The following is a 27,052-nucleotide window of genomic DNA, read 5'->3' on the forward strand; positions in this document are numbered from 1 at the left end:
ACTTATTTTCATACAGAGGTGAGCGCTTAACTAGATGGCACTCCAATAAGTTTGTGAGAAAGGGAGGGAAAAAGACAGAATATGGAAAGATACACCACTTTAGGATTCAGGAACACTGTTAGCAAGGCAGAAGAGCAAAAGTCACTGGTGAGCCAAAGTCCAAAGGCTGGGCCCTCTCTTAGAGAGAGCAGAGAACAAATGCGCCCAAGATCACACAGTTACACTAGGCTTAGAAAGTCTTGCAGAGGGTTCAAAAAGAGTTTAGAGAGGCTTAGGAAAGTTTAGCCAGGGTGTCCCAGGCTAACCCAGGTTCGAAAGCCGGGGGCTAAATCTACCCCGTACAGTCGGTAACAAGGGAAGCCAGGCGGGACACGGTACCTTAAGTGGGAAGGATCCTCCAGCGGTGGCAGTTGTTCCTGGTAGTGGGTGCAAGTTGCGTCATTGTCCAGGGGAAGAGAAGATCTCGACTTGGAGGAAAGAGGAAGGTCGCTGCACTACCAGGGAAGAAATCAGCCGTGGAGTTTTTCCGGTTAAAGGTGGTTCCTTTGTTTCGCGGTCGTGGTAAAACGTGGTATCCCGGTTGCGGGGGTGCTTGGCACAGGCAAGGCGGCCACGAGGTACGTCGGGAAGGCGAAAAGGCGGTGAAACTGGTTATCCCCACCAGTCAAAGGAAGAAGACTCTCCGGCGGGAGATCTCCTCTGTCGTTGGGAAAAGTGGTGAGGCGGTCCAGCAGGGCTCCACCGGTGGTGGTGTCGTGGCAGGTCGGCTCAGCTTCTCCCTCATCGGATTCTTAGGTCCTGTGGCGACTTCTGAAGTTCCAGTCCCCAAAGCCCTGCTTTTATGCAGCAAACCCCCATTCACTCAGCCTAGCTGTCACTCAAACATGCTAAGTGGTGAGCTGGCCGGCTCACCACTTGGGCCAATCAGGATGGAGTGCGACTTGAGTTGCCTAGGCAACTCAGTCCAGGGTGCCTAAATTTCCCTCCACCCCTCCTAAGTACCCCAGACAGTGGCACCTTTTTGGAGGGCTTCTGTGGAGAAGCCCGCCAAAAAGTGGAACAAAGGGCTCGCCTTGGGTTGGAGTACCAGAAGAGAACACAAACGCCATTTTAGAATCAAGTTTTGGCAAAAAACACCAACCGGAGAATTAATATTAATTAAATAAACCGGCGGTATGTTCGAGGCTACCGTAAATAATTAAATAAAGATAGTAGCCTAAAACAATGGGAAATCCCATAGGAAAATATTCACGGTTGAATATAAAAAGTAGTATCCACTGCCACCAGCCAAAACTCGATCAGGGGGGACGGAGACGTGCCCCCTCGACTAACAGACCCTGGGGCAATCGAATTGCCCCAGCCAGTACGTCCACAATATGATGGTTTGTACTAGTTCTGTTCAGAATTTAAGACTAGTAAAGTCAATGGTGACTTTACATGCGCTGGGAGACAGTAGTCAGTCCCAGGGTATGGAGTCTATACTTGGGGGTCACTATGACACCCCTGTGTCACTGCGCTGAGGGTGCTGTGTAACACACATCACAAAAACACATGAAGCCCTATGAAGTAAAAGACCCCATAGCCCATTAAATACATCTAGATTCAAAGAAACACACTCAAATCATGTCCAAGAGTGAGGGTAAGAGAGTCTCACTCTTGGCAGGAGAAAAAAATAAACTCCAAAAATCCAGCAAAGCTGCTGGGGGACTCACTAGGTTAGGAAATTCAGCCTAAACAGAGAATTCTCCCTAACAATCCTCTCCCCCCATCTTACTTGCATATTCACCCCTTGGGCCGGGATCTAAAAGCGATGGCCTTCCCCTGGCCACCTGAGAGGAGGACTCTGGGAGAAAGAAGTGAGAACACCCTCAAGTTACTCACTGCACCCTCGCTGGTGCTCACACAATAAGTCAAAATAAGTCACGTGAGGTTCAATAATGTTCGTAATTACTTACTCTACCATCTATAATAATACATTGTTCCTTTCTGGGCACTTATCGCTGTCTTAACCGAAAGACATAATTTTAATATTGACATTCTTACTATTACAGGGTGACAGTGAATGTTGACATTTGATTGTTTCACTGGGTGGCGTCTGCAGGGCCTTTACCTGACTTGTGTTCCGGCCTAAATTGGGACCCTGACTACATAAGCTAATACACGAGCATTGGTTTTGTCATGTGTTGTGTGAAGTTGATGAAATCAAAAGGATTTACTTAAGCTGTTGGCTGCAAAATGGATATTCACTGTGCATATTGTGAGTGGTCAGAAATGTGAGATGGACACAAAGGTTTAATTTCTTTTATGTTTGCCATTTTATTCAAATAAAAAGGGTCAGATAAATGCCTATTTTCCCTATCCTAAGAAGAATGTACCTACCTAGCAAACTAAAGGAAAATTACCTAATGTTCAAAAGTATCTGACTCTCAGACTAATAAAAACAACACAAAATATACAAGGGATATTTGGCTGTCTTCAGTTCAGCAAAAAAGTGCAAACGTTAGTCCTTTTGTGTTTAATAACAGTTCTCGCAATAACAGAAAAGGAGGACAAAGCACAGGTGGTTGTAGCAGTATCAGTGGAGGTTGTAGTAGCAGTGTTTGTGGAAATGGTTGGAGTGGTGGTTGGAGTGGTGGTGGCTGGAGAGAGTGAGACAGTGACCCGTAAGAGAAGGAAGACCTGTGTGTATTGCAGAACCACATGAAGAAGAAAGGAAGAAGGGAAACGTAGCACCCGATAGTGCAAACCTTTAAGTTTCTGCCCAAACCAGCGGGAAACCACTTCCCCAGCTCAAGCCCAGCAGAAGCCAGGGCTGGGTGAAGTGGCGCTGCAACTGTATGACAGGCACAGCGGTAGTGCTGATTGCCAGCAAGAAGCAGAAAGGTGTGACGAGACTGGGGGGACGCGAAGGAGGATCCTGGTTGCTCATGGCTTCTCCGGCCTGTGTTGGGGCATAAAGTCACAAATCAGCATTACCAGCAACGATAGACAGGCATCTCGGCATGTAGCACCCTCACAAGCAAACTGGGAGCGGGGGGCAGCAGAAACCCGAGGCAGAGTACCTGCCAACAGAGGAAGTACCCTGCTTCATTAGTTTGCTACCCACAACTCTGCTGAAGGAAGAAACTGGTTAGTCAAATGCCGAAAACGGAAGCCGAGGGCTCCCCATTCATCCACCGCTGGAGAGAAGTCAAAGCTGGCAGTGCCCTGTCAGATCAGAAGCAGCGGTGCAAAATAAGCAAGTGCGCCCGCTGAGGTTTGGGAAAAACCACCTGCAGGCACAAGCAGCATACCCCAGAGAAAGGCTGTCTGCCTGCGAAGAGCGAAAAAAGCAGGAGGCACCGACGACCCCTGGAATGCTCGATTGTTCTGAAAACCCAGTGGTTTTCAAAACCCAAGAGCGGGGAATCTGAGTTGTAGAACAGAGCTCAGCAGAGCTTGACTTCAGCTGTTGGGGTAATCAGACCCCATGGCTCTACAGAAGGCAGAACGTGGAAGAGTGCCATATAGAAACAGGCACGCCTCGTTCTCCGCTGGTGGTGACTGAACCTCAACTGTCAGCTGAAGGAAACGGGTACTTGTTGGGGAGTGGCGGATAGTGAATGATAATAAAAACTGTATGTAAGCGGTTGGTTGTGGGCAGGAGAGTAAACCAACTACACTGAAGAAATACCACAAGAGCAGCAACAGGCGCATGCAGGCTTGTTAAAGTAAATTCCCTACTTTTCCTCGTCCCAGTACCTTGGGGGGGGGGGCTTAAAGATGATAAAATTAGCAGTATTGGGCAGAATAATATAAACGGTCTACCAGAAAGATAGAGTACATAAAGTTAACCAATTGTTTATGTTCAACAGGGCTATGGGCCAATGATACGCACTGAGGATCCTATGCGCAAAACAGATTCAAACTGGTTAGGACAAAACAACTGGTATAAATATCGGTTCATAGTGATAATACCGAATCAAAAAATCTCGAAAACAAAAATCTCGAATACAAAAGGCCGAAAAAAAAAATGTCGAATTTTTTTTTCAATGTTTTTTTCCAAAATGGGGGGGTTCCCCCCCAACCCCCCTTTTTTTCATTTTTTTTTATTTTACCCTTTTTTTTTACTTACCTGACCCCAAAAACATATATAAATAAATAAATAAAAAATTCGATATTTTTTTTTTCGAGATTTTGACTGACCACCATAAATATCAGGGGGAACAAAATATACATTATGGTAACAGGGACGAGGATTGTTCCCTTGGCATTGAGTGGTGTCATTGGCCTTCAATTAAGGAAGGTGGTCCCTTCCTTAAAAGGGTACACTGGCAACGTACCGATTAGAAGATGGGGCATTCTCGATGCAGAAAGGCTGGAGAAACGCAGCCAACAACATATTATTTTCCCCTGTAGTAGTTTTGGCCAGTATTTGAGGGTGAGGGTCAGAGTAGGTTTTTGGACTCAGGACTGGACTTTTATTTTGACATTCGGACAACTGTCAGAGTAGTTTGTTTTGTTGAGGCAGTGAAACCCGTCATAGAGATCGGGATAGTGAGGCCTTTTCCCCACTCCTTTTATCATTTAAATAAACGCATATTTTGAAACTATCAGCCTTGTGTCCGTCTCCTTACCCTGACTCTCTCACAACTCATACTACTACAGTTGATCTCTTCGTTAGTGGTAATATGGGTTACAGATTTCCACAAACTGGTGTCTCAGGAAAGGGGAATTGTGCCCTTGTTGCCCTTTAACCTCTTGGTTATAATGTCTGAACTGTTCGCAAGGTGCGTTACAATTTTCCCCAGGTTGACATCTCATAAATTGAGATTTGCGCCCTTTTTGCCTCCTTACTTCTTTAGAATTTCTTGGCGGTTGGCAATGTGCATTGCAGGGTTCCCCAAGTTAACTTCTCATGAATGGAGAATTACGCCCTTCTTGTACTTTTACATCTCGCCAATTAAGGAGTTTGAATAGACATTCATTCAACTCTCTTTGCCACCCCCTCCTTGTGTCACTTTGCTCTCGGTCTCCCGGCAACTCAATTGTGGGCGCTGTAAACGCCACATAGCGCCCCGATGCCCTGTGTCTCGTCTGAGGCTCACCGGTTACTGTTGGCAGCTTCGGCGATCTCTCCAGGTTCAGCAGGTCCGAGTGGTGGTTCTTTACGGTGTTCCGGCGTCTAGGGAGCCTCTGCTGCTCCACCTTCAGCGAGCAGGGCTCTCCTGGTCTCCTCGAACACGCCGCTGTATCCGCTACCTCGACTCTCTGCACGCCTGCTGCCCTGCACGCAACCCAAGCTGCAGCCTGGGAGAGTGAAGTCTCTCCTGCTCCTTCTGCTTATACCACCTATACTCAGCTGTAGTGCACTTGCCTATATAAATGTTCTGCTCAGGTGCTTTGTATCCCAACAATAAGACTGCGCATTTTCTTCAGTGGTACTTTTGATCCTCATTAGCTCCTGGTCCTCCTTCTTTGTCTCAGTACCACAGGCATTATGGATCTTGGAGTCCATAATGAAATTGAGTTTTTTAGGTCTCTTCATTTCTGTGTGTTTGTTGAATTGGATGTTATTAAAGTTAGGAGATGTCATGAGGGATGTGTGACTTGTCATTAGGGCTAAGATTTCTACCCAAGACAGAATCATGGCCAGTACAGGATGTCACATCTAATTCAGAAATTCCCAAAGTATATAACTGAATCTGCCTAGATGACTCTTCACAGAAAGTTACTTGGGTTTCTTCATGAGAGGGACTTTTACAATGACAGCATGCCATTAGATAGATTCTCGTCCTCAGAAGAAGATAAATACTGTGTCTTTCCCAAAGGAGTCGCCACTTCCCTCTGACAGCCATCTCCCCCATTGTGATCCACCCTCATATTACCACTCCCAGGGTTAGGATCAGGTAGCGACTGCCTTCCCTTTGCCACATGGGAGGAGATCTTAGGCTGGAGTTCAGTGATGACCCTGCAGGATTCAGCACAATATATTACCTCAAGTACAATTACTCCAGTTGATGTATGTTTAAGTGTTCAAACAATGCTGAGGTATGAAAATGTGTCGGGGGTCGCCTCGAAACTCACTATAAGATTGCAAAAGTAGTCCAAAAGTAGTGTACGCCGGTGCAAGAAGTAGCAGTTTTATTCTGGGCCAAGAGACAGATCGCGGAACAGTTCTGAATGAAAAGGCGCTGTCAATGAAACACCCCTAAATCTAGAACTTTTATACTATGCAAAGTCATTGGCATTTGTGGCGGTGCAACATGAAAAGATCTCCCCACCTTTCAGGTAAACAGTTTGAGCTGCACTCTCCACAGATGTTAGTAGCCCATCCAAATTTGGAAAAAGAAGGTCCGGGTCTACACCAATGTTTTCTTTCAGTTTCTTCTTTTATTAGTATTCCAGGGAAAATTTGTGGCATTAAAAGAAAACATGGAAATCCATTCAAAAATAGAAAAAGGCAAGTGTATAGGTCCTCCAAAGTACAGCAATCCTAGTACTGAGACGTTCACGCGTTCCGCGGCTAACTCGCCGCTAGCTCACAACGATTTGCCTCATTGTCAGTGAAACATTTAAAACATGAGGGGAAGGCAGAGAGAAGGGGGAGGAGGAAGTGTTGAGCCGGAAATTGAAGAAGGAACGATTAGTCCTTTTAACTAAGGGCTCAATCGTGTGTCGGCCATCTTAGCCTAGTATACTTTGGCGTTTAAAGTGCTGTGTATTTATATTAATTCTATGTACTCTATCGTGCTTACATCCTGATGTTCCATGCGTTTCGGTGTGGCTTAAACTAGCAATGTGTTACAATTTGCAATCTACTATCAGATGCCTAGTACAAATCCTTAACCCCTTTGTGCCGCACTTGTGATGGGGCAACATGTTAAGTTTCATAGCTGTATAAGCCATGGATAATTGCAAGCACACAATGCGGATTGTGGTGGTCATATGGAACCCATCTGAACTGTTTTCCAAAAATGCCTTTATAAAGTGCTTAGTGCATTAGCAGCATTTATTCTTGAATCTAAAGTGAAGAGTGCAAATGCAGCATATTCGGTGCAATATAAGGTGCCAAGTGCAGATCTTGATAATCAAGGTCTCTTCGGTTACATATACCACAAACAGGTTTGGTCAAGGGGGGCAAAGTTATAGGGGGGTCCCAAAATTTCCCCCCCCCCCCATAGACTCACCTCAGAAAAAATCAGAGTGGACCATATACTTTTTTTGCAAAGTTTGGTAAGGATTCGTCCAGGGGGTACGAAGTTATAAGCCCCCCAAAGTGCTCTTCCTATGGGTTTAGCAACTTAACCATAACTACATGGCCCCTACCGCAGGCTATGTAATATATATCACACAGCCCGCGGTAGCGGCTGTGTACTTATGGTTAAGTTGCTAAACTCATAGGAAGAGCTTATAACTTTGCTCCCCCTGGATGAATCCTCACCAACCCAAAGTATATGGCCGGCTCTGAATTTCTTTGGCAAGTTGGCAAGGTTTGGTGCTGGGGCAGGGGAAAAAGTTATATGGGGGGGTGCCAAATTTCTTTTTTTCTCCCTAGATTGAATGGGGAAAAACTTTGCACAAGGCTACAGGTCAAACGGCTGGACAGATTTTCACCAAATTTGCACCAGGAACCGGGGCTTGGGTCAGAAAGCGTGCTTTTGTGTGTTTGGTGTAATTCCAACCAGTACTTCTGTTGCAAAGAACTGAAATGCATGTCCCAAAAAATGTGTGATATCTGGGTCCACTCGGCGGAACCATTTCCCTGTTCGCTCTGCGGACAGAAGTGTCATTAGCTGGTGGTACCGTGTGCTGTCGGAGAAGTTTGGACGCAGCCGGTGGTTGGCTGAAAGAAGGCGTGGTGTGCGTCAACATTTTTGGGGAAAGCCGCCATGTTGTATCAGAGGACAGTGCAGCGGCGGAAGGGTCTGGAAAATGTACCGTACGGAATGCGTTGGCAGCAATAAAGGAGGGAAACGGGTGGGGGAGTGAGAAGTGGTTCATGTGACATATGTAGGCAAGTACTTTGTGTGGTGATTGGAGGCAGCTGTTGTAACGGCCCCATAGCTTCTGCCGTGAGCTGTTTGCGGCAACCTCTTTTCGTGGTGAGTTATGGCAGGTCAATTGCAGGAGCAGACTGAATTGCACATAACATAGGTTGGGTGGGAGCACAGGTGGCTGTGTGCTGTGGATGGAATGCAGTAGTTGGGCACATGGTGGTATGCATGGGTGAATGAAGGTGCACTGGGTCTGTGGTACGAATAGGCTATTGGGTGCATGGCCGAAGGCCGTAGGGTGTAGGGCATGCACTGAAGAGCATAGGGCTGCAACATACCCACCACAGGAATGCATGTTTGACTCTGCATTCGGTAGAGGGGGGGTGCTTGAATATTGTGGTGTGTGCAGATTGCTTGCAGTAGGGCCAGTGTTGCAAACAGAATGTGGGTACGTTGCCAGTAGCACCATACTTTGTGAATGGAAGTGGGTGTGCCCATAGTATGTGATTGAGAGTACACAGGGAGGCAGGAGGGCATGTTTTGTTTGTACATTATGGTAACTGTTGCAATTTGTTGCTGCATAGCTCCATGGCGGTGCACTGTGGTTGGAGATGCTGCAGTGAAAAGCCATGCAGTGTGGGCATTGGGTGTAGTGTTTGCATACTGTCAGTATGGTAGAGAGTATGGTTGAAGGGCAGCTTATATGTGCTTGGATAGTGTGCTGTGTGCACAATGCTTGCAGTATGGGCAATGTTGTAAACATTTTGTGGTTAAGTTGGCAGTGACACAATACTTTCTGAGTGGAAGTGGGTAAGACAATAGTATGTGAATGAAAGGGTGCAGGGGTTCTGGAGACAGTGTAATGTTTATACATTATGGTAAATGTTGCATGTAACGCTGTGCATGTCCATTGCGGTGTGGAAGTTGGTTAGGAGTGCTGGTGCCATTGGTGCATATGTGTATAGTGGTAGTTGGTGACATGCTGACATGCATAGTTGCATTACAGTGCAGGGAATGTGTGCAAGGAGCACATTCAGTGGAGCAATGCAGGTTTGACAGTGCATGAGGCATAGGGTGGTGATATTTGGAGAATGGGTGTGGAGCACATTGTGGACGTGTTACAGCACCACAAGTGAGTTGCAAAGTGTGTATTGTGCATTCCATTGTTGTGGTGATAGTTGCAACATGCTACAGTATTTGATGTGCGGCAGGAGATGATGCAGTGGGAAGTTGTGTAGTGTGCACACAGGGTACAGTGTGTACGAAATGTGAGTATGGAAGTGGGTATGGTTGAAGTGCAGCTTATATGTGGTTTGTTACTCTGCTGTGCAGATTTTTTTTTTTTGAAGTACGGCCAATGTTGTGCAGTTGTGGTGCATAGGTTGCCAGTGACACAGTGCTTTGTGAATGTCAGTGGTTAGGCGTGGTGCAGGCTTTGGTACATTTGTGGATTCTGCTAAGTGAGACACATTTTTGCAAATGGGTGTTTTATGGTGTGGGGAGTTGGGTGGAAGTGGCGCTACGTATGTTACTTTTGTGCATAATGTTAGGTGCCCATGTGGTTGCTTGCTTGGATGTATAGTGTTGTGGTGGGTGTGAAAAGGGCTGCAATGGTGTGTGCATGGCCGAAGGTGTGCTGGGTGCATCTTAGGATCTTTGTGGATACTGCAATCGTGCATTATTCAGCAGAAGGTTCTGGTGGAGGGGCTTTGCAATCAAACAGAACATGTACTAAGAGTGTTTATCAGTAAATATGGAGTGGTGTACAGAAATGACAGTGTGCAATGCAGAGGTTTTGTATGTGGTTGATGCATGCATGTTTGAAAATTTGACCGCACCCAATGGGGGAGTGCTGCAAAAAGTGACGATGCAATGGGAAGAAGTATTGTGTGAGCTGTACTGGGCTGTGGCCCTCATTGTAGATGGGGAAAGCGCACATGCACATCCTGCCATTATGAGCAGGGTGGAGAGACAAATGGAACTGTGGAAATAGGCCAATAGGAGTTTAGGGTTTGGTAAACAGGAAGAGGCGGTACCATTTCTTCCCAATACTGTGTCGTGAGGGTGGTCGAGATGGAGAGATGCACAGTGCTTATCGTCTGTTGTACCTTTGCAAAGAGGCTTGGCTGGTAATTTTGGGTTGGAAGGAGTGGACGTTTTCTAGGCCGGTCAGGGTGACTGCAGTTTCGGCAGGATGGTTCGCCTGTGCAGATATGTGGCGTCCGTCACAAACGTTGACTTTGTCGTGCTGCCCTATGGAAGTCTACATTTGGGTTACATGTCATGTGGACGATTAATCAGTTACCTGAATAGGTTGCTGACCGTGTTAGAACTGATACAATATTGTTTCGTCCTCATTGTATATGTTGGCCTTTGCCCAGTCGCTTTGCGAGGAAATCCGTATTACAAGGTTGTGACCTTAAGTGAATCAAGCCTCCATTTTAGGTTAGAGCCGCCATTTTAGTTAATTGTACAAAGTCACCCTGTGGCCTAAAATGGCCGTCTTGTATTCTCTTGTTCTTGCTTTAACCTCTTCAACCTCCGAAGGAGAGTTAATGACCAACCTGCCTTCAGGCTACATGTTAGGGTCATGTAGACCTTGTCCTTTGTTGACCTCGGGATCAGGGGATTATTTGAATCAACGATGTTGACCTACAAGTATACAAGAACAATAACGCTATCCAAATACGACATGCGAGACATTTGTTTGACCTGTATTAAAGCAATGTGTAAAAAGTGTAAAGTAAAACTTAGAGAATAATAATGTTTGTTAGTAAAAGAACGAACCTGGCGTGACCCTAGTCCAGTACATGATTAACTTGGAAGAGGCTGGACATCGTTATAACGAAAATGTATAAATACGCTGATGTCCAGCTAGCAAATCCTGCTCACTGCTCACATTGAACCCTGCTTGGGGTCTCTGTGATGTATTGACGGCCAAATAGCTATTTGTGTACTTTGTTTCGTAACTGTTCAGTTTTGTAATAAAGATTCTGGGAATCTTTACAAGCCCGTCTCGGTGTATTTCTCTTTGCATGGTATAAAAGCCGTAATATTGTATTTTTTCTGACTCCACAACCGGAGTGATGTGTATTTTGTCTACTACCAAGGTCCTTTTCTCATGCATAACGCCAAGAGGAGTATGGGTCCATGACAGTGTAATTTGTCCCCAGCCAGAGGTCAGAAGGTGTGCTATAAACCGAATTATGCGTGAGTTTATGCAGACTGCTGGCATGTTCTCTACTCACTATGAGATCATGAGGTCTCAAAATATGCAGTGGTTCTGTAGAAATGGCATTTATTTAAGCACCATTGGCAATGCCGTTTTCTTTTACACTGTGGAAGAAGCATTGAGCAGAATGTGGTAAAAATGTGAGGAGAGGCAAACAGAAACGCATATAAAGAGAAAATACAAAACAACTAGTTTGCACGCACGTTAAAAAAAATAAATAAAAATAAAAATGTTATACATGTACGCTGGAAGACTGCACCCCCTACCGAGTTTGATATTGTTCCTCCTCCCCACTCACTAACATGAAAAGGTAGTGGATTATGCTGTACTTTCAGGATTACATGTGTCACATCCTGGGTGGCTATGTGGATGTGTGCGGTTGGAGACATCGTGCATACTTTCATTGAACTTTGTAGTGGACGTGCTTTGGAATGGCACATTTGTACTGTAAATGTGTAGCGGCACATTTCATGTGTTGTACAGGAGTGACCTTGTTGGATGATGGCAGCTTCGATGCGATTGGTGGATGCGTGTGCACCTATATACGTGCAACCCAATGCAGTAGAGCTGCAGAGTAGATACTGCAAAGGGAAGAAGGACTGCTCCAGCTTTATAGGGGTGCGGCCCTTGCGCTACTTTGGAAGGTGCATGTGCCAAAATCTGCCCTTTACACCACCTTGCCCAATTGCCATGGCAGTGTGGGGATTAGCCAATCAGGTAGTGTGGGTGTGGTTAACAGGAAGGGGAGGTGAAACTGTTGTACATTGTACTCTGCGTAATGAGGGTGGCTGGCATGGCGAAACACATTGTGTTGACTGTAGGTGATCCCCTTGTCATAGATTTGCACAACTATGCCCTGCAAAGACACTTTGGCAGCAATTTTGATTTGTTAGGAGTGGATGCATTGTGGAACGCTGTGTATGAGTGCAATTTCAGCAATATGCATGCACTTTGCAAAGACCTCAACAGTTTTCCAGTAGTAGATGTTATCGTCATACATTACGGTGGCATGCAAATGGGTTACCTGGCTTTCTTAGATTTGTTACATAGACTGAGGAGATTTCTGGATGTAGTGAGGATGGTGTTTCCCACTGCCAAGGTGCTTTTCTCATCTATAATACCATGAAGAGTATGGCCCCCTGCTTATGGATGTTGTTCCAAGCCAGATGTAGGAAGGTGTCTCATCAACAGAAGCATGTCTACTTTTTTGTCTGCTCGTGGAATGCTCTTCTGCAGCAATTACCTCATTAGTTGTGGAAATGCTGAGTTTTTCCAAGAAAATGGCATTTTGTTGTCACCCATTGGCGATGCAGTTTTGTTTGCTCGTCTACAGGATGCGGTTAAGTTTACTGTACTAATCTGCGCACAAGAAAACACAAAAGCTAATAAAAAACGAAAATGTGTTTCTGTAGAAGCATCTAAACAAAAAAAACAGGATCTTTTAAAAGTCAACCCTTACCACGAAGTTCCCCTTCCTTGGTTACAAGTTATTCCCCCACGTCCGCACGCATCACAAAAGCCACATCCAGGGATTTTGCAGGTGGCGGCCACGGAAATGGAACTGCAGGGATTGTCCAATCAGATGCTTGGGGTGTGCAGCAATAGGAAGAGGGACTCCTGCTTCCCTAGGGTTCGGCCCTCTGCGTACTTGGGGACGCACATGTGCCACAACTGGCGCTCACCATTCTGGCCTATGGAAATGGGACTGTAGCGATTGTACTATCAGGTGGTGCTTGGTGTGCGTCACAGGAAAGTGCGCCAATAGGAAGGACTTTACTGGGGCGCAGCCCTCACGGTACTTGCAGAAAGGCACGTGCCGCATTCTGCGCTTCTCAGCACGCTGGCCAATGGAAATGAGACTATGGCCTTTGGCAATCAGGTACTCAGAGTGTATGTCACAGGAAACAGCACCAATAGGGAAAAGGAGTCCTCCTGCTTCCCCGGGGCGCGACTCGCGAGGTCATTGGAGAAAGGCACGTGGCACATTTTGCGCTTCTTACCATGGTGGCCAATGTGAATGGGACTATGGTCTTTGGCCAACCAGGTGCTCTGGGTGTGCGTCGCAGGAAAGGCCGGCATTCACTTTTCCAATTACTTTGTGTACTGCGGCTGGCGAACATGGCAAGACGCACAGTTTTCGTTGTGGGTAATGGCTTTGTGGAAGATCTGTGCGTGTATGCCCTCCAAGAAGACTTGTCCGGCCATTTCGGTTTGGAAGGAATGTCGGACTGCTTGTAGAATGTCAACGCGTGGCCTCTTCAACAACTTTACATTTTGTGATTGTGCACTTTGGAGCCTTCTTTTTGGGTTAGATGCCTTGTTCCTGTGTGTTTAGTCAAATTAAGATTATGATGAAAGCAGTGCGGTGCATTTTTCCTACTGCCAAGGTGCTTTTCTCATGTATACCCCGAGAATAGTGTGGAAGTATTCCAATGATTCCTGTCACCAGCCAGAGGTCGGATGAGGTCTCATGAACAGGAGCATGTGTTAATTCTTGAGTGCTGCTGGGATGTTCTGCTGTGAGAATGAAAACATTGGTTCGCTATACATACACCATTTCAAGGCAAATGGCATGTCTTTGTCGCACAGTGGTAATGAAACGTTGTTTCACAATCTACAAACTGCACTGAAGACCCCAGTGTAAAAATGTGAGCTGACGTTAAAATAAACACACATTTACGGATGAAAATCGCAAAACCAGTGTTTCTAGGGAAGCGCCTTTAAAAGAAAATATAAAAAACAAAACAAAAGCCCTCCAAAGGCTCTTTTAAGAGCCACCACAACTAAGGATGTCCGCTCCCCTGGTTGAAAGTTATTCCCCCATTCCTGCACAGCATGAAAAGTCTGCAAATATCATGATAGTTGAAGGGTGGCACGTGTTACATACACCCCTTTTCCAGATGACGGCCATAGAAATGGGCCTGCAGAGGCTACCTAATTGGGCAATAAAGTTTGTGGGTATGGTGTGTACGAGGCACTGAGTCTGGGTTTCAGGGAATTCCGACATACATTGACTGAAAGTGAATGGAAAACACGGCGGTGGCTACTCATTTTGCAATCTATAATATGCATGTGTAGTGCTATGGAGTACCTACAATGAAGTGCCTGATTTTGGTTTCTCTGTGTGACTCTTTGGTGACCTGCAATCATGCTGACGTTGTTCATTGTAGAGGGAAAATTGCACAACATGTTACACGAGTTTCAGAGCTGTTTGCGATAAAGCAGGCACTTGCCCAGTCCATGAGTTTGTTTCCGTTTTCTTGTATACATTTCTATCACATTATGCAGCCACTGATCTGGCAACATCATTTCCTATTTGGTCCGTGAATGCAGACTGCGCGGTACATTGCAAAGAAGTGTATTTGTGCCTTTGTTCGACATGTGCCTATGTCGTACTTCGCCCATGGGAATATGACGTTTGACAGTACGAATACTTTCCTCCAGCTGTAACGTTCATCTTACTATGCCTGCCATCCCGATTTCTGCACACCCCATCTAAATTGGCTTCGTGCCCTTGAAAGTAGTGATTTTTTTGTAGTACGTGTTGCACACTGACTCTCTTGAAAACGCTCTGCAACACGTAAAGAAACATCTTTGTACAGCGACCCCCTTTCTAACTGATTGAACTACAGTGGATACCACACTGCCACGCCTCCCGTCCTGCATGCGTGCATTGCCAATTCAGCTGTTGATCTGTGAAAGGTGCTTTCTATATTTACCTTTTTACTTTCCCAGTTCATTTTAATTTATTATGGTGTTCTCACGCACGCCACAGATGGAACGTCAGGAAGTCTGGTACATACGGGGCAGCGCCTGTATGGATACTACAGGGGACGTTCTGGGAGACGGAATTATTGGGTGGCCCTCACCTACATAGGCAGTAGTCAACATAATGCTCCCGTAAGGACCGTTCCCACGCACTTCCAAGTACCTTCCCTCTACACAGTAGCGCGTTGTAGTGTATGCACAATACAATGCCCTTTGCCGGGTAAGGATCTGTAGCACGGCATATGTTTTGCAGAGGTTCTTTTACAGCTCGGCTGCCCTGCAGGAGTGCCCCTCTTGTTGTCCAGAGCAGATGTGGCAAATGCTGTACATGAAAGTACCCTATGTAATTGTTGTAAGGGCGATAGCCTGGCCACTGGTCCCTTGTGCTTTAATTTCAGTTGTCGTGGCATGAACTACAAACAGTTTATGGTACGCCATTTGTGCTAGGGGTAGCAATCACGGATATACATACATTGTTGAATACAAGAATGTTTACAACAACGCGAAAGAGAGCTTCATTACGTACAGCAGGAAGCCATTTATTGTATGCAACCCATGCAGCTACAGCGCTTTTGTAACCACCACTAAGATTGTTTGCGCTCTGTCTATTCTGCTGTTTCCTTACTTGCCTTTACATGCAATAGTAGGCGCGTGAGGAAGGTGCACCAGTTTTGACATTTTACAGACTTACTATAAATTGTCCCACCTGCAGTTACATGTTTTCTTCAACTGCACGACAGGCAGACGACCTATTGCTACTTTCCAAGCAGCAGATAAATCAAAGTAATGCGACATTTCACACGCCCACATCACACTGCAGGTTCCTTGTTTTGTTTAGCAGTGGCCGTTATACAGTTAGGAGTGCTTTAGCCACACATTGGTAAGTTTGCAGAGCCTCCCACGAAGTCGGCATGCAGTTCTCTAAAAGCGGTAGCCTACTGCATGAATCCGTAGGGCTGGCGACATCGGCGGTGTTACCAGCATACAGTGGATGACCTGTGCATGGGTCTAGGTGTGGAACGATAACATGTGCGCTTCCACAACTACTTAAAAGTGCATTCTAAGATGCAGACATGCGGTCACTAATGGAGTCCTACGGATACTTGCAGTGTGATTGCACATATGCCAACCAGGTGCAGTCTCCATAGGAAACATCCATATTGCTCATCTGTAGTCATCTCGACCAGTAGTGTGCGGGACAGATTTATCATGCACTATTAATACAAAGAGAGCCTACTGACACACTAAAGAACATTTACTATGTACATCTGTAATTGCTACGATACACCAACAGTATTTGGAAAAGTATGGGGTAGCGCAAATGGATACATACACCAGACGATTTGCCCTTTCCACACGTTTATCATGAGTGCAGCCAAGGAATTTAGTAACAAACCGTTGTTAACGGGATGTTATGGTTATGTTGCCATACCAAATACCTATCCTCTTTACAGAATAACGCTATGCTAAAGGAACGTTTCTGCTTACAGTTCCCTATTAAAAACCTATGAAATTCACTAACAAAAAGGAACACTATGGTTAACTTGCACTAACAAAAACCTATGAAATTCAATGGAAAAACATTGTTACAGGGACATCATGGTTACAGGTAAAACCGAAAACCCCCAGAAATTCGACAATTATGGAAAGCTAAGCAACCATAACTCGTACCACCAGTGTGCACTGCAAGGACTAACACTCATGACGTCACTGATGACATCACATGTACATCTAGACAGGATTGTGAATGTTGGCATGTACCACACTTAGATGGAATTCTTAACCTTAGCTTGCATCACATCTAGGCAGGATTATGAATGTTAGCATGTGCCACACTTGGATGAAATCATGATCACTAGCCTGCCTCCCATCTAGACAGAATATTGAAAATGAGCAAGTGCCGTACCCCAATGAAATAGTGAATGTTAGCAAGCATCACACCTAGACATAATTGCAAAGACAGCAATACCAACTAACCAATCCACTAACAATTTCATCCTTCTGCATACACCTCTCAAACTCTAACCGAACACAACCACAAGCCTAAACCACAGCAATCTGCACAAACTTCACTACACTGCAACAACAAAACAAACCACACATAGGGCCTCATCACGAGTCTGGCGGTAACCCTTAAATGCGGCGGTAGCGCTATTACGGCCACATTTAAGGGTCCACCAGATCATGGCCTTGGTGGATTTCCCCCCAGCTCTAAGCTGGGGGAAATCTGCGGCAAAATTGCCAATTTTCGGCGCTATTACTGCTGGCGGGAAATCCACCGGCGGTAATAGCGCAAATTTTCCCCATTGGGCCCAATGGTGAATGGGCACTAACCGTTCCGTCAAACCTGTGATCCAGCGCTAATAGCGCCAGGGGGTTTGGCGGTAGGGCTAATAGCGCCGGCGGTAATACCACCGGTGTTAACGCCCAACTCATGATGAGGCCCATAGACTTACACAACATAACACAACGACTACTGACTGCAAAACACCCCAAGCCCAGCCAACGGACCCACTGGGCTGAGGCTGCCAACAGCCCATCAATGCTCTCTTGCACTTTTCCAGCTTACTCCCACTAACTCGCCCCCACCCTCTCACTTTTTCAGAGCTGCCAGAGAGCCAGGGGACCACTCCGGTGGTGATAGTGCGCGGTACAAATTTCTTTTAATATTAACATTAACATGTAGTTTTAATAGGAAGCCTCTACAAGGGATTGTTATTGTAATGGTGGTAGAAAACTATGAAAGATTATTGGAAGAACTATCATGAGATAAGTAGGTAATGGAGGAATGCATTGCTATACACACCATTGTATTACACACTTCTTCAATGTACATGAAGGAACTTGTGTGCAAACGTATCCATTGTCTGCACCATGTCTCATGGAAGTGTAACCTTCAAAATCTTTCCATGTTACATAGTGAAATCATGAATGCATTTGTTTTAGAGTGTCGGGTACTGTGAAACATGTAAGAAGTAGCTACCATTGCCTTTATAACTACATAATTGCACTACTGCACAGAAACCATAAAGACACCACAATGCATACAAACCTGATCATATACAAGGGAATTAAAGTAAGCTAAAAAGGAGCAGTATTACCAGAAATGTTTCATAACATAGCTGATTATCTTCATGCACAGAAACCAGTGCTGTTGTTTATGCTTTCTTCTTCCCCTATATGTGTATGTATCTTATGATGTGAGTGAACCGTAAGGAAAGTAGTGTAACAACATATGAGCAGGGTGTTGTACACAAATGTAGAACCTTTTGAATTGTTTGTTCCTGACTATTACGAAGAAAAGCACCTGCCCTACATATGGCAGTGAACAAAACAGAGGGAGCCACACATGTGATGTCATCAGTGATGTCATGAATGAGATTTGTGATGGCATCTTTGGTGTCATGGGTGTTAGTCCTTGCAGTGCACACTGGTCGCATGAGTATTGGTTGCTTAACTTACCATAACTGTCGAATTGCGTGGGGGGGTTTGGTTTTACCTGTAACCATAACGTCCCTGTAACAATGTTTTTCCATTGAATTTCATAGGTTTTTGCTAGTGCAACTTAAAATATATATATATCCGCCCTCAATTACAACTTGTGATGTCACAATCCACCCCTAATTCCCACAGCACAAAGTTAGTTCATTGAAACATTTGAGACGACCAGCGGAACTTTAATCGATTGCCCTGGTCGCCTCATCTCCGTTCACATAAGAAGAGCTTACCACCATGTCACCATCAGAGCTTTGAACCACGGACGTACTGCTACACAAATGTTGCACATCGGGGACACACTAATCTTCTTCCCAGGGGAAATGTGCTACGGGGTAATTTGAAACCGCTGTGGTTCTTTTCGGTTCCATTAGAAAATCGTATTTTACACGTGATTTTTGAATTATAAAATGGTCACGAATTCATTACTTGCTGGCAGAAGCTGCAAGCTCTAATCTATGACCTCAAAAAAAGTAACAACCATTGTACACTTCTTTCAGTACTGGCCTGGGATCGCAGACTCTGCAATAAGTCACCAGCCGCAGCAGCTTTTTCTGCACACAAAAGGCTAACCCACGTTTTCTGCAAGGCAAGCTTTTAAGGCCTATTTACCACATTTTCTCCCAACACTAAGTTTGATTATACTTACCTGTGCCCCTGTATTTATTCATTTGTTTTATTATGGATTGTATTTCACATGTTATCAGAATGAGACCCCTCCCCTTTTACAGTGCTACGCTTGCAGCTGATAAGTGCGTTCCTTTATACCACATTGAACTTGCATCTTTATTACAAAAGTATGTTGTATATACTACCTGATAAAAATGTTATAGTGATTCAGGTTTGTATGTCACCCATATGGTGGGGTTTGTTGATTAACAGGGTTGATAGTGTTATATAGGAACTATGTTTGACTAGAAAAACGTTGTTATTGATTTGTTAAAATATTATACCTAATACTACATTTCTTAGTTTCTATATTGAACAAAAACTGCGTGCTTTTAAAAAAAAAGATTGTTGACTGGGCATATGAAATCGGATTATTGATGTTCTTATGTGCGTTACTGGCTCCATTGTAAAATAAAATACATCGATTTTAGGTGTCGCTTGGTCTTGTCATTGAAAGCCTTTAAACAAGAAATGCATTTCTTTTGTGTTTAGCTGCCCTGGCCTCGCACTGCTTCAGAGCGGCTGCTGGTTGAAATGTTCGGGGGCAGCGCTGCCCAGTTCCTTGCCATCTGCGAGACTCTCTCTGGCAGTAAGATCCGATTGCTTCCGCCCAGCCCTCCTGTTCAGGATGAACCCGAGATACAGGATGTGAACGCAGAGCTTATTTTTGCAGGAGCGGAAATCCTCTTAGGTGATGTATTCCATGGAAAGTGAAATCTAATTGTTGAGACTAGAACATAAATTAATTTGTAGTTTTGCTTTACCTTATACAGCAAGGCATCGAGATCTACACCTAACATAACTTTATAAAGCCCATGTGACAATTTTCCCTACCAACATAAAGGAGGGCCCAGTTGTAAAGTCAAATAAAAAGTATTTTTTTAAACACGCAGAAAGTCTTTACCGACAATCCAGTAGTTTCAGAATGGGCACACGGGCGTTCCTCCCTTGGTGTCCCATTTAGCAAAAACCTGCTTCACGTCTTTGTTAAATAATTGTGTGTGCCTCAGTTTCTCAATTAATCTTTGGTTGGGGCGAGGATGGGACATGCAGTCTCCTGCCAATCAGATGGCAAGGACAAAAACTGATCCTTGAGGTCTTCAATATCTCCCTTCTAGCTCCAAGTATCAACCAAACAGATATCAAATGGGCTGGGATTAAGAAGGGTGGGGGAGTTTGGAGACGAAGAGAAAGTTCTGCAGTGTGTGTTGACTGAGTTGGAGAGTGGAGGAAGGAGAGAAGTGGAAAGGCGGTGTTGGAGGACGTGAAGACCAAATGAGTGGTGGAAAGAGGAGGATAAAGATGTTATACTACGGTGGACAGAGGGCAGAGAGGTCTGGAATCGGCAACTTACAGTGGCCAAAGGCTTGAGCGGTTTTGAGAGGCAGGTGATGGAAGCAGTGGGGCTATTGTTGGAGTGCAGCTAAGGGGCAAGTGCTAAGAGCAGGCAGCTCCTTGTTGCCCTGGGTTCAGAGATTAGTAGGGCCACTGTCCAAAGACCAAAACCAAGAGAGAGAGGGAGAGCTTGAAATAATAATTTTAATAGCTGGGAGCCCTATGCTGGATTCTGGTGGACCTGCACAACCACCAAAAGCTTAGAACAGATTGGGTTTTCAACAGATTGGTGTGGGTCTGATGAGGTGGAGGATTTCTGAAGATGCAGGTCCCAGTGGGTTCACCGTTCCCAGACTTTCGCATTATACATGGCACAGGGCTATAATGACGACAGCCTAAAAGTTAACGTAGGTAAAATGTGGGAAAAATATAGTCATCAGCACTGGCCAAGTTGGCCCCCATGTTCTAGCAGATGTCAAGAGGCATACTGGTAACCCCACAACCAGGAAAACTGTCAGAGATTCTGGTACATTGGTAAGCAGAATTTACCCTAACCATGAAATGTTGTATAACATAACTTTAGGATTTAGGAATCAAGGTCCTCTTAGGCAATAACTTCACTCTCTACGAACATTATTGAAATCGAAGATTTCCCTTGATGGAAGAAAAAATAAATTGGTAACATGGAATGCATTTGTAGTGGCTGCGGAAAGATCTGATACCCTTGTTTTTGTAAACTAATAGCAGAACATACAACTATTGTTTGTAACACAACAACTCTTTATATTTTGCCAGACATCTGCGTAGACCAGTATAACCCCTTATATAAAAGATTGTCTATCTTATGGGCCACACTCGATAACCTTGCAGTCCCTAAAGACTTACTGGTGATGAGGTCAGTTCACTGTAATGCAATGGCCAATGTAAGATATGGTTAGAAAGAAGAACTTGCATCAAATTGGATAGGGAAGTGTGCCAGAGTTGTCTACTGGCACCTCTTGTCTTTAAATTGTATACTAACTCTTTAAATGAGTTTTTGTTATAATCACCTGTTTATATTCAAAGAATATCTGGTTAGCAAATCCCCTGATTAATGTTTGCAGTTGAAATGATTTAGATAATCAGGATTCCTGACAGCATAAAACCTTCATTACTAGATATGCTGAGTATATGCAACAGTTAATGTGTAAAGCAATACGTGCCATGACCCTCCTTTTGTATTAAATGATCTGTCAGTGCTATATACCCGCCTTGAGGGGTCTGAAAGAGTTTTACATTTTTGGGGGTTAATGCTCTAGGTATTATTTGACAATATGTTAGGCCTTCACATATCATATTAATCTTGCGAAAATCAAACAAAATGGTGCATTTAAAAAGATATTTGGCCGAGTGAATTCAACAAAACTGAATACAAAAGTTTGAAATGACCTCAAATAACAAACGTCTGCTCAACTAAGGAAAACACATCGATGCCTTTGGCTAAGTTCCCTCTCATTATTTTGTCTGTGTGCAAACTAGGGAATGATTATGAGCAAAATGTTAAGATGTCCCTGCAGCTGAGGGAAGATGGGAGCAACTGTGCAAGTGGACATAGCAAGCAAACTTTACTTTCAGAATGTTGAGACAATTGGACAACATGGTGCTTTTAAAGCAATGTTGTAAACTAGATGGGCTCAAAGGCTATGGAATTGAGACATCTATGAATGGGAGCTCTTTCAAGAACCCCATGCTTTAAAAGGTAGCACAGAAACCTGAAATATTATTGTTCCACTGCAGGAAAGAAGGATGATCAGAAGCAGCTTCCTTTCAATTGGTGGGCTTGGCTTGAGTCCGCATTGCAAGAAGCAGAACAGGCATGACAGTGACCCCCCTAACATCTCTGGCACAATGTAACCACTGAGTATATGACCTCTAGGGACTATGAATGTTAAAATTGCAAAGATCATGAGTGTGCGTACCAAGACCAAGAACTGTAAGCATATTTTCTCTTTATGAGCAAAGTAGGGCTCTGTACCCAATACAACTATGTGGGTGTAAAATTCACTCACAATATGTCCTGGCAATAACGTATATTTAAGAAAGCTTTAAGAATGACTCATATTATTGTAGGAATATTGAGTTTACTCTCTGGGTTTCCTTATGGAACAGGTGACGTATGTGGTTGGAACGTGTGACGTATGTGGTTGGAACGGGTGACGTATGTGGTTGGAACGGGTGACGTATGTGGTTGGAACGTGTGACGTATGTGGTTGGAACGTGTGACGTATGTGGTTGGAACGGGTGACGTATGTGGTTGGAACGGGTGACGTATGTGGTTGGAACGGGTGACGTATGTGGTTGGAACGGGTGACGTATGTGATTGGAACGGGTGACCTATGTGATTGGAACGGGTGACCTATGTGGATGGAACGGGTGAAATATGTGGATGGTACACATGAAGTATGTGGAAGGTACTGGTGTAATATGTGAAAGGTACGGGAACTATGTGGATGGTACAAGTGAAATACATGGTTGGAGTGCATAAGACAACTTAGAAATACACAGAACGGATCAGAGTACATGGAACAGAGTTGAATGCATGGAACGAATCCAAGTGCGTGGAACAGATTGGAGTGCTTGGAACGGATTGGAGTGCGTGGGGTGGACTCGAGTGCATGGACCGGTATGGAGTGCATGGAATGGTTTGGATTGCATAGAACGTTTGAAAGAGCATGTAACCCATCATATCACATCACCATGCTTGGGGCCTCATCACGACTTTGGCGGTAACCCTTAAATCCGGCGGTCGCGCTATTACCGCCGGATTTAAGGGTCCGCCAAATCAGGACTTCAGCGGACTTCGCCCGAGCTCTTGGCTGGGGGGAAATCCGCTGAAAATTTGCGCTATTACCGCCGGCGGGAAATCCGCCGGCGGTAAGAGCGCAAATTTTCCCCATTGTGCCCAATGGGGAATGGGGCATTCCCGAATGGGGTTAATGGGGAATGAGAAATTAAATTACCGCCAAACTCGTGATCCAGCGCTATTAGTGCCGGGGAGTTCGGTGGTAGGGCTAATACCGCAGTGTTAATACCATCAGCGTTACCACCAAAGTCGTGATCAGGCCCTTACTCTCTTCTTTACACCACCACTCAACTAGAACACAGAGATACTATGACACCATTCGGTATAGCTGTTCTCATACCAACATCTGCCGCATACTCCACATCACTCAAACTAAACACTGCTGGTTACACACTCCCTGCCAGGCGTTCTCCTCAGGCCTAACGCAGCCACAATCGGTCTGGATAAATCCTGCCAGAACGAACACATACTCGTGATCTCTCAACCACCACACCTACCGCTAAGAAGCAGCTATTACATGGATGCCACACCAGCTTCACACTTTGAACCTCGATTCCCAAGGGCGTTCAACCTACCAGCGCCTTCAGACCACACCAATGGTATATAAGGCGCTATATAAATGCAAAGTAACATAACATAACATGTATCTATTGACCATATAGTAAAGTATACATGGTGCCTTGGAAAAACCAACTGAATCCAAAATGTAGAAAACAATGTTTTAGCAAAAATGCTGGGACTAGCAAGAATGACATCAATATTTAACATGCATTAGGATGTTGGCTTGTCTCATGTATCTGCACCTGCAAACCTACACATTTTTGGGCTTCCATTTGGTATAATGAAAAGGCTTTTCTTACTCAGGAAATAGTCTGGAATCTTTTAAGGTCTGACACCAAATCAAGAATACCTTGGCTCTCTGAAATAAAAAGACAGCTACAAATAGTTGATGGATCACATGATTTAATATCCTGGCCCTCAAATGAAAGGAGGCAAAACTAAATCTGGAGCCATTATGATCTACTTTTCACAAAATGTGGGATATCTTCCATTTAAACCATCTATCAAGGGAGATGATTGTTTGTGATTAGTTACAGTGAGAGGTCAGCTTGCCTTATTTTTCTGATTTAGGTTAAAGGCTTTACCCATTTTGTTGGTTATTGGCAAATAGACAAGAATATTCTGTAACACTGTTTTGCATCGAATAAAGGAATAGGAAGTAAACTACTTTATATCTCTTAATGTGTAGGTAACAATGTAGCTTCATTTCCAACTAACTAATGAAAGTTTAGAAAGTCTCATTTGTTTGAGTGGTGAATTCTTTAGTCTCAAACCTGTTGGAGATGGTTTTGTGCAAGGTCGACTGGGACTTTGGGAATACATGTTTATTACGAAGATACTGGGGGCTCCTCAGAACCTACATTGGCATACCAGTGGGTTATGTGTAGAAACGAGTGGGGGAGAGGGGCACACTTCTAGCTATAACAACTTTAAACAAAATAAGCAATTCCAAAATCAATTAAAAATAACTGATAAGGATGAGCTCTACTGACGTCTCTCTGATGGATGCCCTCAAATTAAAATGGTATTTAATAAGTATTGTGACTGAAGGTCTTTACACTGTATGTGTCAATAAATAAATTCATGTGTTTTTCTAACAAGGTGGCGGTGGCAACACTGGAGCACATAATATCCGCAGTGATCCCGCCAAAGTGATTAATTCATCCGTACCACTTCTTCAGTTGGCAGTGGAAGGTAAGCTTTTGTTTGTGTTTTTGTGTTTTATATTGGTACTTGAGATGGTGCTTTTACCAAAAGCACTTTACAATAGAATTCAGAAGAAATGGAACCATTTCTGTGATGGTGTGCCTAATATATGGTTATGTGTTATGGGTTCTGGTACAGTTTCAATGGCTGCAATGAAACATAATGGGGACACGAACGCAATCTAGAAAGCAATGGAATATATACAAATTGTTCATGGCATTTGTATATATGGCATTGCTTTCTAGATTGCTTTTGTGTCTTGAGGAGTGGGTAGGCTTAGTCATATACTAGTACTGGCTCCGGGGGATTGGGTGTGATGGAGTGGGTTAATGTAGGTGACCTTTCTCGGGAGAGGAAACTATGTTTAGGGCATGTTTGAACTCTGATATTCATGTCCTTGATGTCAGGGGCATGTAGTCCTTAGGTGGAAAGCAAGAAAGAGAGAAGGCGAAAACGCAAGAAGCTGCATAGGATGGGAAAGGAATAGTGATATTAAGTAAAAAATCAAAGCAGAGAGTGCAGGATGGGGAGTAGGGGTGGATACGGGGGAAGTAAGAATATAGCTGATTTGAAGAATAAGAACCAAAATTTCAAGCGGACCTGTGGTACATAAAAAACATTTCAATGTAGAAGTGCTACGCAGTGGTGACGGAGGAACGGGGAATGTTGTAGAAAATGTAAGTTGCAGAGTTTAGAATGTTGTTGAGTGGTGTGAAGTGCTCTGGAAAGGCCCTAGAGAAGGTTGAAACAGTAGTTGGGTTTCTTATGTACAAAGGTAAAAGATGTTGGCTCCCTTTGCCTTGTATCTTGGCTTTCCTCACTGTGTACTTCATCCTATGACTGTAAAGCCCTCTATTACTTCCAAGGGCTAGGTACACACTCAATGAATATCCTAACAATAATAAAGATAAAAGGCTTTTTGCTTAGTGTTAGGTGAAATGGGGGCAAAAAGTCACCCCTTTGAGGTGAGCCGCGGGACGCTGCGTAGGAGCCTGGGCTGACCGTGCAGCAAAGAAGATTGTGAGGCTCGGTGCTTTCCCGCAGAGATATTGTTGCTCGGCGAGTACCGGAGCAGACAGTAGCGGGGGGTTTTCCGGGTGGGTGCAGCCTTCCAGAGAGAAGTGAAGACGGTGTCTGCCTGCATGGTCTGGGACCTTGTGGAGCGTGGCTCTGCGCCGGAGCCCGAGTCTGCGCGGACATCCCTGCACTGGGCCCCTATTTCGCACGGGATGCCGGAGCAGCCCTGCACCAAGTATGAGCTTCCAGGCCCAGTGGCCCCACAATTCGTGACAACAGCAAGGAAGGAGCAGCTGGCTGTTGAACGGCAGCAATTTTCCATGGTCGTCATCACTGATCAGCAGTGGGTGTTCCCAATCAGTAAGCACGGAGCACAACTTGAAATAAGCAGGGTGAGATTGCCAATGGTGCAAGTAAACCGCAATAAACACACTTGGCTCCTAAGAAGCCCCATTGAAACTGGGACTCATCATAGTGCATTCCACAGGCAGCAGTGTATCTGCAGTGTGAGAGGACTCTGAAAGGTCCATTGCTTGGCAGTCATCATACCACGCAACATCTTTAGAGCAGTGGTGGTGGCTAGTAGTCTTAATTGGAGTTATCAGTGTGTGCGGTCTGTTCGCCCGCTCTACAGTCTGTAGTGTCAGTGGTGGCGAAATGGGAAGAGTACAGGATCCTCTGAGGCTCACACAGGCACACATCTAATTGTTCTTGGTAAGTTGTGGCACTGGAGGAACAGTGAAGGAGTAGCACTTACCTTGTGCTGACTAGAAGCAAGGGACCAGTCATACACTGTAACTGCTGAATTACGAAGGTGGACAAAACCCAGTGGGAATTGAGAAACGACTGAGTGTAAAACCCAGTAGCAAAGTGAAAACACCACACATAGGTCTGAGCAAATGAGCTAGTGAGCTTATGGCTGGTGGCTGACAAACAATTTAACCTCACGGC

General features: G+C 44.7%; 1 protein-coding gene across 1 annotated transcript in view; it reads left to right on the forward strand.

Moving 5' to 3' along the window:
- Positions 1–27,052, forward strand: part of CFAP54 (cilia and flagella associated protein 54) — a 3,669,934-nt gene that overhangs the window by 729,286 nt on the left and 2,913,596 nt on the right. The window contains exons 9-10 of the mRNA XM_069629416.1: positions 19,633–19,831; positions 24,980–25,072. Of these exons, the coding sequence (XP_069485517.1) occupies positions 19,633–19,831; positions 24,980–25,072 (292 nt within the window). The remainder of the gene's footprint in view (positions 1–19,632; positions 19,832–24,979; positions 25,073–27,052) is intronic.

The sequence above is a fragment of the Ambystoma mexicanum genome, chromosome 12, assembly GCF_040938575.1.
Source record: "Ambystoma mexicanum isolate Mex_15411 chromosome 12, UKY_AmexF1_1, whole genome shotgun sequence".
Classification (NCBI taxonomy): Eukaryota; Metazoa; Chordata; class Amphibia; order Caudata; family Ambystomatidae; genus Ambystoma; species Ambystoma mexicanum.